Source organism: Tenrec ecaudatus, chromosome 4 (genome assembly GCF_050624435.1).
Source record: "Tenrec ecaudatus isolate mTenEca1 chromosome 4, mTenEca1.hap1, whole genome shotgun sequence".
Classification (NCBI taxonomy): domain Eukaryota; kingdom Metazoa; phylum Chordata; class Mammalia; order Afrosoricida; family Tenrecidae; genus Tenrec; species Tenrec ecaudatus.
The window spans coordinates 20540952-20553209 of record NC_134533.1 but is presented as its reverse complement, the minus strand read 5'-3'; the positions used below and the strand labels follow the sequence as shown (position 1 = coordinate 20553209).

Here is a 12258-nt window from a genome sequence, read left to right as displayed (position 1 = left end):
TTGCACGTCAGTCTTATGAAGTTGTGTTATGCATTTTATGTGTTTTGTTATATGAAACCTGTGATTTATGAAACTATAGGGACAGCAAGTAGAATAAGGGTTTTATAGGGACAGCAAGTGGTGGGTAGAGTGGTGGTGGGAGGGTAAAGGGAGATAATGTCAAGGAGTCCAGGAATAAAAGGAAGGTTGGAAACTGATTGTCATAGTAATTGTACAATTCTGTTTGCCACGATTGGGCTACAGAATTAACCCCCAATTAATAATAAATTTTAAAATAGTAATAAAAATAATAAAATGTATCTTGTTAATTGGGTGAAGTTTAACAACAGATCATTCATTTTGTATTCACCAATTTATATACATTTTGTTTCATCTTATTCATTGAATTCTCCTCAATGTCACTCACATAATTTCTCCCACTTAATCCCGTGTTTCCTGTTCATAATTCTCCTTCTTACTTAACTTTTCTGAACCTTGTCTTAGGTAAATACTGCTCTTTTGACCTCACATGCTTGGTTATTCTAAGGTTTGCTTTTCTCATTATTGTTATTGTTCCCGTTATAAACCTGCTTTCAGTTTGGCCCCTACACGCCTTACCTAGGGAAAACGATGAGGCTCTATGTTTCTGTAAAAGTTACAGCTTCTGAACCCCTATTTATGATTGCTTTGAGCTGGAATATACTAAATGACAATGGAATTGCTTGACTGAAATATGAGCCACAGTGAAACCGACAATAAATTTAAAAAAAATTTTTCCAAACAAAGACACAATCTGAAGTACAGCAGTTAAGACTCATTTTTTTTGGCCATAGCCAATCCTTAAATGTTTATTTCATAATTTTATTGTGCTAACCTTTTAATTGTTAAATAATATAATATTAAGATATACAATGATGATCAATAATACATTTAGCATTCATACAACCCCATGAGGACAAGAAATAGCATCCCCAAAATCTTTCAAAGTCTCACTTTCTTTCTTTTCCTCTATGTGATCTCTCTCTTTACATGTGGAATCACATTCTTGCCTTTTACTTGTGTTATATCCTAGTTACTTCATTTCTGAAATGCTACTGGCAATTATATAGACCCCTCAGGATTGTCATCAAACTAAATGAACAGAAGTTGCTCAGTTATCCCACTGAGCTGTTTGTACCCATCACCCAAAATCCAGGAAAGTTCTGAAATTTTGTATTTTTTGAGAAAATGTAAGTATATAAAGCATACAATACACATTCCCCTGTCCTAAACCTAATAAACTACATAAGAATGGTGAAGCCTTATTCCCTGACATAAGGATCAGACTTTAGTTTATTCCTCAGGTTGCAGAGAAGGGAAAAGATGCTCAAACTGCAAGGAAACAGATCCCAGGCATCAAATCTCATGAGAACTGGATAGAGTAGTAAGGGGGTTTCAAACTACATGAGGTCGAGTTCCCATAGGTTGGCAGAGTCTTCATAATCTAGTTGAATTTTCACTTGGGTAACTTGGACTTTAAAGGATGCTAATTGGTAAGTGGGTTACTTGGAGACAGATAATTAATCCAGGTGGCACAGTGGTTAAAGTGATGTGCCGTTAACCTCAAAATCAGCGTTTCCAATTCATTAGCCTCTCTGTGGGAAAGATGAGGCAGTCTGCTTACATAATTTAAAGCCTTGGGCACCCTGTGGGACAGTTTTATACTGTCTTACAGGCCTATGAATTGGAATCCACTCAATAGATGCTCTAGGTTTGGTTTGCTGTTGTGTGAAATACACAATACATTGAGAAGAAATAAATACACATCTGGCACAGGTTATTTCCCTGTCAATTTATTTCACATTTAAGCCTGGAATGCTTCAGAAATAATTTGACAATTATAATGCAGACTCGATATAGATCATGGTTTGACTAGTTTTAGAGAAGAAAATTCTTCTGCCTTCAAGCTCTTCTTTGTAGCTGTCATCGTTTCTTTGGACTGGCAGTTTCCCTACACCAAAGGTTCCAATGCTGGTTTATAATGTGCATTTTCTCTGCATAAATTGTTGGGACATAGAAAGTGAGGCTAATGTGCAACAATGAGGACTGTCTTGAGGAAACTGGCAAGTGAAGATGCTGAATGGAAATCATTTAAGTAGGAGAAGAATTGCTGGAATATAGCAAGAGAAGGCAGAAAAATGTATAAAGGAGACCACAAATTACGTGCAGAAGAATACATGTGAGTAAATGTCTTTATTCTTATTATGTGGCACAATAGTAAATTAAATTAAAATATAGATTAAATTGAATTATAAGTTAAATAAATATTGTTAAATATTTTTACTTTTGTCTTAACACTAATGAGCAGCTAATTGCAAACGTTAACAAAAGAGTTTTATGTTAATACTATAGACTAAGATTTACATGGAGAGGACAGTAAGTTCAAGGAGGACCTGGTTGCCTGTTGGAGAGAGAGAGACATATTTGAGAACATTATAAAGAAAGCACTAGAATTTTTTAATTGATTTGCTTAGTAAATTTTATTTTTTGGGTTATAAATTTCATTTTTATGCTTCCTCATTTGAAAATGGATTTAAGGTAAATGTGCATTCCATTAGTTGAACTGTAATTTCATATTTCCTTTTACACAATTTCAAAGTAATGGCTTATTTTGTACTCTATACTTAATTTATGCTTAGTTCCTCTTTCTTTTTGGACAGAGAGGGTAAGAGTTCTATTCTTTCCAAATATGAGGGAACTTCAAAATATTCATGAGAAAATGGAATAAAAGGATAATAGAATTTACCCACAAACCTTTTGAAGCTGCCTTGTATTTTATGTATCACATTGTTGTTAGATAAGTTTCAACTCAGGATAGCCTGATGTGCCACAGAACAATGCACGGGTCCTGCATCTTCCTCACAATTGCTGTTATGTTCGCATTCATTGTTGCAGCCACTATACCAATTCATCAAACTGAGCATCTCCCTTTTGGATATAGACATGACCTTAAATGAAAATGATAATATTGTTGCTTTATTTTTATATTGTTGCTTTATTAAGGCCACTCATGTCTTCTCAGGTTTTCATGGACCACAATATCCTGGAAGATTTAATGGAAATCAACTTAGTACATGTAGACACAGAGTGTCACTAGAGAGCTATCGTAATGGAACATCTGGGTTTTATTCTCTAAGACATTCAAAGGAAGACAACTATGCCCGGTTAATTCCTTGAATTGATTGTGATCGTCATTCTTCTGCAGGAACATTTCTAAAGATGAGTTCATGAATATCATTTCCAGGTGGTTTATGTATTCTAAATACATTGGACCATGCAGAAAAATAATAATGTCACTGTATTTATTCTTTTAGGACTTTCTCCAAGCAAAAATACTGAAATGTTCTGCTTTGCATTATTTTTATTTTGCTATATTGCTATCTGGGTAGGAAATGTACTCATAATGATTTCTATCGCTTGCAGTCAGCTACTGGAGCAACCCATGTATTTCTTCCTAAATTACCTCTCTCTCTCAGACCTTTGCTACACATCCACGGTGACACCGAAGCTAATGGCTGACTTGCTGGCCGAGAGGAAGACCATTTCCTATAGCAGTTGCATGACTCAGCTCTTTACCACTCATTTCTTCGGCGGTACTGAGATCTTCATCCTCACGGGGATGGCCTATGACCGCTACGTGGCCATCTGCAAGCCCCTGCACTACACCATCATCATGAGCAGGCAGAAGTGCCAGGCGATTGTCGTAGCTTGTTGTACCGGCGGGTTTATACACTCTGCCAGCCAGTTTCTTCTCACCATCTTCTTACCCTTCTGTGGCCCCAATGAGATCGACCACTACTTCTGTGATGTGTATCCTTTGCTGAAACTGGCTTGCACTAATACACACATGATAGGTCTCTTAGTAATAGCTAATTCGGGCCTAATTGCTTTGGTGACTTTTGTTGTCCTGATGTTGTCTTATTTTTTTATACTATACACCCTCAGAGACTACTCTGCAGAGAGCCGCAGCAAAGCTCTGTCCACGTGCAGTTCCCACGTAACAGTGGTGGTGTTGTTTTTTGCGCCGGCTTTGTTCATTTACATTAGGCCGGCTGTAACGTTTCCCGAAGATAAAGTCTTTGCTCTTTTCTACACCATCATTGCTCCCATGTTCAACCCTCTGATCTACACCCTGAGAAACGCGGAGATGAAGCAGGCCATGAGGAAAGTATGGCGCGCTCACAGGTTTCTGGAGGGAAAGTAACTTTTCAGAAGCGTCTGCTTCTCAGGCTAGGCTAGGTGCCTTGGAATCACCACTATGAATTGGATCCCTTGCTAGAATCTGTTCTCAGTCACTGGAGAGAGAAAAAGAGACCCAAGCTGTCTGTTGTGTTTTGTTTCTGTATGTCACATTCTCTAAACTTAACATGCAGTGCCGTCACAGCTGATGCTTTCAAACTACCTTATTTACCTTTGGATAGCAGCCCGTGTCATAGCCCAGGACCTCACTTGAGCTCCAACACTCTCAATAGATTTAGCAATATGGTAATCTTTACACTTTACTGAGTTAATAGCTGAGATTTGGCTCGCATGACATGAAATAACTGATTTCTTAAAATCAAAAGGTTGCATCACTTATTTCTCATTTTAGTGAGAGAGACTGGGTGTATTTTCAAACCTTATATAAAACATTGCATTCAAATTTTAAAAGCTTTTACTAGAATGTGCAGATCTCATCAATTGTCACAAGTGAAGCTCCATCGTGTAATTAGAAGCCAGATCAAAAGTCAAAAATGATCAGTTAGAAGTCCTTAGACATCTTTATAAATGCCACCTCCCGAATGCAACTAGTATCTTTATTTCTATGATCATAAATTAGTTTTGTTTTGGTACATTTTGACAAAGCAGTGGTTTAAATTGTACTCTTTAGTGTTTGACTTTTTGTCATTAGTTTTATGAGATTGACTCGTGATGATTTGTGTATATTCAGATTGCTTATTTTCATGGATATATAAGATTTCACTATATGGATATATGGTAAGTAATTTATTCACTGGCTTGTTGTTATACATGACTAGTATTGCTGTTTACATATTTCATCACAAGATTATATGTCACTATGTTAAAGAACGTTTTTGAAGAATATGTGTATCTATTACTTTGGCAATGATGTATTCTATTATGTTTTTTCATTTGTAATTAAGGCTGTGCCTCATTGCATTTACTTTTCTCTAATAAAGTAAAATATAAATGAAAAGAAAGACAGCATTATCAGTAGTTAACTACTAGGAGGAATGGGAGGAAGGTTTAGGAATAAGTGAAGCAGAGGGAAGCAGGGGGTAGAGAAGAGGGAGCTAAGAAAGGGAGTCGACACAATGGACTCATAGGTAAAAAAATTCTACGAATAGACTATCAGGGCTTTCTAGCAAATTTACTACCTAGGAATTCACTGCTGAGAAATCTTATCAAATAGGATCTATTCTTTAATATATGTAGTATCTTGGCATATAAATAAAACAGAAAAGTCTGCATTGTCCTAAGACTATAAGTTGTATTCCCGGGTCTCAAAATAAAAGCAGTGGTAAAGAAGAAGATAAAGATAAAGAAGAGATTCAAAGAATTCAGGTTATCACGGAATTTATACACACACACACACAAACTCTCATAGACACACATTATTAAACAGAAGCTGTTTCCTGGTGCAACTACTTCTAATCACTTCAAGAATAACCATGTTCAATTAATAAACTGAAAATACAGGATAACATTTTATTTTTGTCCTAAAAATTTTGCCTTCATAATTTAAAAGTATAGAGCAAGATCAGACTACAAGAAACAGAATGTAGAATAAAACTGAATTGATCATATAGAGTTATCAGAAACATAATATTATAAGAACATAACTATTATATAAAAGATACTTTTAAAAACAGAATATAGGGTGGAAAGAAACTCAAGGTTGTTCGGTTTGTTAAAAACAAAACAAAATTATTAACTTAAAAATACATTACAAAGTTATTAAATCTTAAAATGTTCAAGAATCTACTCTCTCACTTCCATCCACTTGAATCTGACTCACTGTGACCCAGGAGACAAGATAGAGCTGCCCCTGTGGGTTTCTGAGCCAGTAACTATTTAGAGGATTAGAAAGCTTTGTATTTCTCCTGCCATAAATATACTAGATTATTTCCATCTGAAGGATAAGCAAATTGAAATCTGTAGATTAATAAATGATTCAGAGCACAGAGTAGAAAGAACATATAGGAAAATAAACTCACTCTAAGACACCTTAGGAATGGGTTAAAGGAGCAAGTTAATCCGCCATACTCCCAGATGTAGGAAAGTATGAGAAGAGATACTTACAGAAGTCCTAATTGTAAAATATCCAGAATTGATGGTAAAAGAAGCAAAAATAGGAAACCTTGAGAAATAATCAACATCAAAGAAAAAAGTAATGATCTTAAAAAAAGCCCCCAAAAGTGATATAATTTCTCACATAGACTATTTTATGATTTGAGAGGAAAGGGAAAAGTAAGTTATCTATAACCAGGACAGTAAGATAGACTAAACTCTTTGTTGACAAGATATAGCTATAGAAAGGAAATGATTCCTTCTCAATATATTTTATCCAACTATCAGGGATAATTGAAATATAGTTCAAAAGGTCACGCTCGTGTTCACTTGTTTTAAGAATCTTGTATTATGGAGGTGAGGATTAAAGTACCAATTTAAAGGAAGACTGCGGTAGGTCAAAAAGGAGCCCTGGTGGCATAGTGAATTATGCTTTGAGCTGCTAACTGCAAGGTCAACAGTTCAAAACCACCATCCACTCCATGGGAGAAAGATGATGCTTTCTCCTCCCATGAAGATTTACATCTTCAGAAACTCACCGAGACCGTTTTTCCCTTTCTGAGAGGGTTGAAATGAGTCAGAAATGCTTCAGTAGTAATGAGTTTGGTTTTGGAGTTTGGTGATAGGTGAAGGCTGAATTTGTTAGGAATTTTTTTCTTCAGCCTTGGTACTGCCAAACAAGCATCCTTAAAAAACAAAACAAAAATACTATGATAAAATATATATACCGTATATACTCATGTATAAGTTGAAATTTTCAGCATATTTTTATGCAGTTTTGTGGTAAAATTAGGTGTCTCGGCTTATATTCAGGTTGGCTTACACTTGAATATATATGGTAAACCACCTTTACTAGTTTAATTATTTTTAAGTATATGGTTCAGTGTAACTGCTTCAACCACAATAATTTCTATCTACGATCACAACTTATTGTCAGAAATTGCTGGCATTTAAAACAGAATTCTGTACTGCTTAAGCAAAAGGTCTTCATCACCCGTGCCTCCACCCTCCACCCTTTAATTTACGCTGTGTCCCTATGAATGTGCCATTTCTGTGTTTCAGCTAAGTAAAGGCATAAGATGATTCTTTCCACATCTGTTTTATTGCATTTAACATACTGTTTTCAAAATTCTTCTATCGCAGAGCATGTTTCGAAATACCATGCCTTTTTATGGCTAAAATTGACACCCATCCTCCTGAAATTAAAAAAAAATTGTGAAAAAAAATCAGTATTGTGATTTAATATTGAATTTTTTCAATGCTGCAAAGCCCAGGAAAGAGAATATTGAATGTGAAAAGGAGGGCACCAAGACCCGGATACCAAATGTTGGTCTGGGTCCAATGGACAGTTAGTTTTGCCCAAACTGTGACACGTTCTTGTGGTACAAGCTTTACATGAAGGCTAACATCTTGGAGAAGATAAAATGATGGAAAATTTAAATAAATATTGGTGAGGCAAATTCTTTGAGGCAGTAGAACACATCAGTTCTCATGGCTCCATCTGTACTTCCGGAAACCCAGACAAGTCTCTTAAACCCTCACCTGGAAAAGATCCATATCCACTTGGTCCCCTGATAGAGTGTCAAATCATATTACCATGTTCTTTATAGCATTTGCTACTTCTTACATTGGGTAAAAATTTTCTCTTGATCACCAAGACACCATAACTTTTACAGAAAAGAAATAATATGAGAATATTTTGCCCTTTGTCATTACCAAGGAGTTCACCTTATTGGAAAGATTATATTTCCTATTTAACAGATGCTATCCTGGCCCTATCTTTATTAATCTTCTGGTTTATTAGGGAAAATCAATGGAATTATAAAAAGTCAATTAACCAAGTTATCCGAAACTTTAAATTTACCTTGAACTAAATTTCATCCTTCTTGTTCTTGTAGCTGCCATCAAGTTGGTTCTGCCCCATAGTGGCCCTGTGCACAATGGGACAACTCACTACCTTGTCCTGTATGATCCTTGACCTTGTGCCTCCACTTGAGCCCATTGTTGCCATCACTGTGTCAGTCCTTCTTGTGGAGGGCCTTCACCTTCATCACTATCCCTCTACTTTACCAAGATTCGTTCTCCTGGAATTGGACTCTCCTGACAACATGTCCAAATACTTGACATGTTGTCTCACCTTTCTTGTCTTTAGGGAGCATCTGCCAAGAAAGATGTGCTTGCTCTTTTGGCAGTCCCTGGTACTTTCAATTGTCTGCACCAGCATCATAATTCAAACTCATCAGTTCTTCTTCTGTCTTCCGTACTCAGTGTCCACCTTTCACATACTTAGGAGGCAATTGAAAATACAGTGTTTAGGGTGAGGCATATCTTAGTCCTCAAAATGATCTTCATCTTTTTCAATACTTTAAAGAAATCTTATGCATAAAATTTACCCAAAGCAGCATATAGTTTGATGTCTTGGTTTATTTACATGGAGTTGTAATCCGTAGTGGAGGATGTATCCTTGATCTGCATCAGCAAGTACTTCCTGTCATCCTCACTTTGAGCAAGCAAGGTGTATCATCCACATATGGAAGATGGTTAATAAACCTTCCTCCAATCCTCATGCTACACTCTTCTTCATATAATCCAATTTCTCTGGTTGTTTGCTCAGTGCGCACGTAGTCCCACAAGTATAACAAGAGGCTACAACCCTGACCCACACCTTCCCTGATGTAAAACCGTGCAGCATTCGATTGCTCCCTTGCCACAACCGCCTCTTGATCGATGTACAAGCTGCACATGAGCACGATACAGTGCTCTGGAATTCCAATTCTTATCATGCTATCTATAATTTGTTATGATCTACACAATCACATGCTTTTGCATAATCAATGAAACACAAGTAAGTGAACATCTTTCTGGTAAACTCTAGTTTTACCAGCTATTAGCTATGATATCTCTTGTCCCATGTCCTTTCTGATCCCTGCTTGGACCGCTGATCTCTCTCTGTCAATGTACTGCATCTGTTTTTTGCTTATTTTTACCAAAATTTCCGGTCACACATACTCTTAAGTGTTTCCAGTGCTTCATCAGCTTGTTGAAGCATTTCCATGTGATTCCTTCTTTGAGGCTGATGATGACTGTGCTCCTCGAGCGTCCTTCCTCATTACTCTTCATTCTTGTCCACGTTCTCCCTCCTGAGATGACTGGATGCTGCCTGTCTTTGGGCCCAATGACTCGGTATGTCCTTTCCAGCTTCTTTGATGCTTCCTGAATCATTCGATAGTTCACTCATGGAATCTTTCCATATTGTAGCTTGAGTTTTTTCTTTAGTTTTTTTTTTTTTTTTTTTGGTGTAAGATATGCTGAGTGTGTTCTGCTTTTTTTTTTCTAAACTCTGAAATGGACAAGGACCAAGAGTTGGAAGCTGAACTTATTTGATAGAACTTATTTGATTAGCTCTCCTACCATTGCTTATGGCCCTCATTATAGATGCTGATTTTGTAAACTTCTCCATTGTCTTTCCCCCAGGATGCATTCCAGTTGACTTCTGTGTATTTCATTTGGGGAAATCCATGTGCATAGTCTCACCTTTTGTATTGTTGAAAAAGGCTATTTGTATTGAAAAAGTCATTAGTCTTGCAAAGTCTATCATGTGATACCCAGCTTGTTGTCTTTCACCAAGCCAATATTGTCCAACCCCTGTTCCTTCTTAGTTTCCATTTTTCATTTTCCAATCACTGATGCTTGTTAATGCATCTTGTGTGTTTGACTGATATCAGACAGAAGATATTTGTAAATTTCTTTAATGTCTGCATCACCAGCTTTTGGGATAGGTATAGAAATTTAAATAAAATTTGCATAATCTGGATTTCCTTTAATTCAGATAGATACTATCCTACCACACTCATAATTGTTCTTTAAGTTGATCTTGGAATAACCTTTTTAATGATGAATGTGAAGTCATTCCTGTTCATCTGTCAGTTACAGCTGAGTAAATAATATGATTTTCTAATTTTAGAAGGCAAATACCTACTATGTCAGTTACCTAATTCCTAAAATATTGATTTTTATGTGTTCCACTTCATTTTTGATGACTTCCAATTTTCCCAGATTCATATTTCATAAATTTAAAGTTTCCATTATTAAGAGATGTTTGCAGATGTTTTTTTTCCATACCAGTCAAGGAAGCTCCCAGGCTTTTCCTCCACTGGCATCTTATGGTGGACTCTACTTTGAGAAGACAGCTCTTCCTCAGTCATATTCTGAGTGCCTTCTGACCTGAGGGGCTCATCTTCTGACACCATCTCTGACAATGATGAGGCTTTCAGTACCTGACAACATGTCCAATGCTGGACCTATATCAATTAAAGAGCACACATTCCAAAGAAAGGTGATCCTTGTCCAGTCTTCTGAGTTTCTGTCTCTCACAGCATCAAGCAAATGACCTACCAGAACCGTGACCCAGCTGCAGTGGGAGTCCTAGCAGTCCCAAATGGGGCCAAGCCCAGCAGGGGCGCCACCCCGAGTTTTATGGGCAAGAGGCTACCATACGAGCTAATGACTCTCCTCCTATCTGACAACAAAGGAATCTCTGTTTTCCCAGAATCAGACAACCTTTACAAGTGGGTAGGGACCATCCACGGAGAAGCTGGCACCGTCCATGAAGACCTGAGGGACAAGCTCTCTCTTGAAGTTCCCCAGTGGCTACCGTCAGAATGTGCCCACAGAGAAGTTCCTCACCCCTCCCTGCTACCACCCCTTCGTGGACACTCTTGGTACCATCTGCCTGGACATCCTGAAGGACAACTGGTCCACCCTCTCTGATATCAGGACTATTCTCTCCTTTCAGAGCTGCTGAGAATGCCCCACATCAACACTCCTTTGAACACACACGCTGCTGAGTTCTTGGGGGGGGGGGGGGGGAACTTCACAGTCTTATAAGAAATACCTGCAGAAAACCTCCTCAAACCAAGCCAGGAGCCCTGACTGCCCTATCTTTGCGTTGTCTTCTCTCCCCTGGCCTGTCCTTCCGCCCATTGACTTCTGTGTAGACCTCTGTCTCTTAAGTCGCGGTGTTATTTTTGTTTTGTTTCTTTTTAAAAGTTTTTTTCCATCTGCACCCTTGTGATGAATATATTAAATAAATAACATTTTGGCTTAAGGGGGGCATGGAGAAAGCTGATCCGACAGAGTGTAGAACACATTAAAGAAAATCATCATATCACATGATGGAATAATTTTACTGAAGATATACATCTTTTTAAGTTTCTGTAATTCGTGTTTATAAAACTACCAGAAATTCAAACCAGTTTCAGAAAAGGTGGTAACATGAAAGATTCATTGCTGATGTCAGAGAAGAGATGGCTGAGAATTATACAAATAGCTACTTGTATTTCTTGGACAGTATAACGTTATTCAGTGGTATGGGATTTAAGAAATTATAGATAACATTGCAAATGGGAAATCGAGAACACTAAATGTTCTGTTCATGTTGAATCTGTACATAGACCGTTCAAACAGAACAGGAAGATGCTACATGCACTGAAATCTGGAAAGGCCTGTGTCCGCACTGTATCGTTTCTCATCCTTATTTGCTGTGTGTGTTGGGGAAATAATATGAAAAACTGGAGTATATGAAGCAGAACACAGCATCACGATTAAAGGGAGACTCATTAACAATATGTGATATGCAGATGGCACAGCCTTACTTGCATTAGGATTCCATATCTTTCTCTTGAATATTTTGTGCGTCTCCTCCCCAGAAATAGACTGGCCCCCGTGCAAAACACATTGTTCCCTTAGGGCTGCACAAGTTTCTCTCCTGTCCTTTGGAGGAAAGATTAGCCAGAGCTGCCAGAATTTCCTGACTTTCTTTGTGTCTGAATAAAAGCCCTGACCTCTAGAGACAGTGTCCAGAGTGTGGTACCTGCAGAAGTGGGAAGTCAATTTGCAGCCTGAAATAAACATCGTAAGAAAGGAAAATTCCCAGGAGGCTGAACTATA

The 12258-nt window shown here is 37.5% G+C and overlaps 1 protein-coding gene across 1 annotated transcript; it reads left to right on the top strand.

Annotated features, from left to right (window-relative positions):
* Positions 1–3292: 3292 nt before the first annotated feature.
* LOC142446492 (olfactory receptor 4P4) lies at positions 3293–4222 on the top strand. Its single transcript, XM_075548240.1, has one exon. The coding sequence runs from the start codon at positions 3293–3295 to the stop codon at positions 4220–4222; it is 930 nt and encodes a 309-aa protein (XP_075404355.1).
* The last annotated feature ends 8036 nt before the right edge of the window (positions 4223–12258 follow it).

Bases quoted from the DNA above. Each gene is read 5' to 3' on its own strand.
- LOC142446492 (XM_075548240.1), top strand. From the start codon at position 3,293: ATGCAGAAAAATAATAATGTCACTGTATTTATTCTTTTAGGACTTTCT.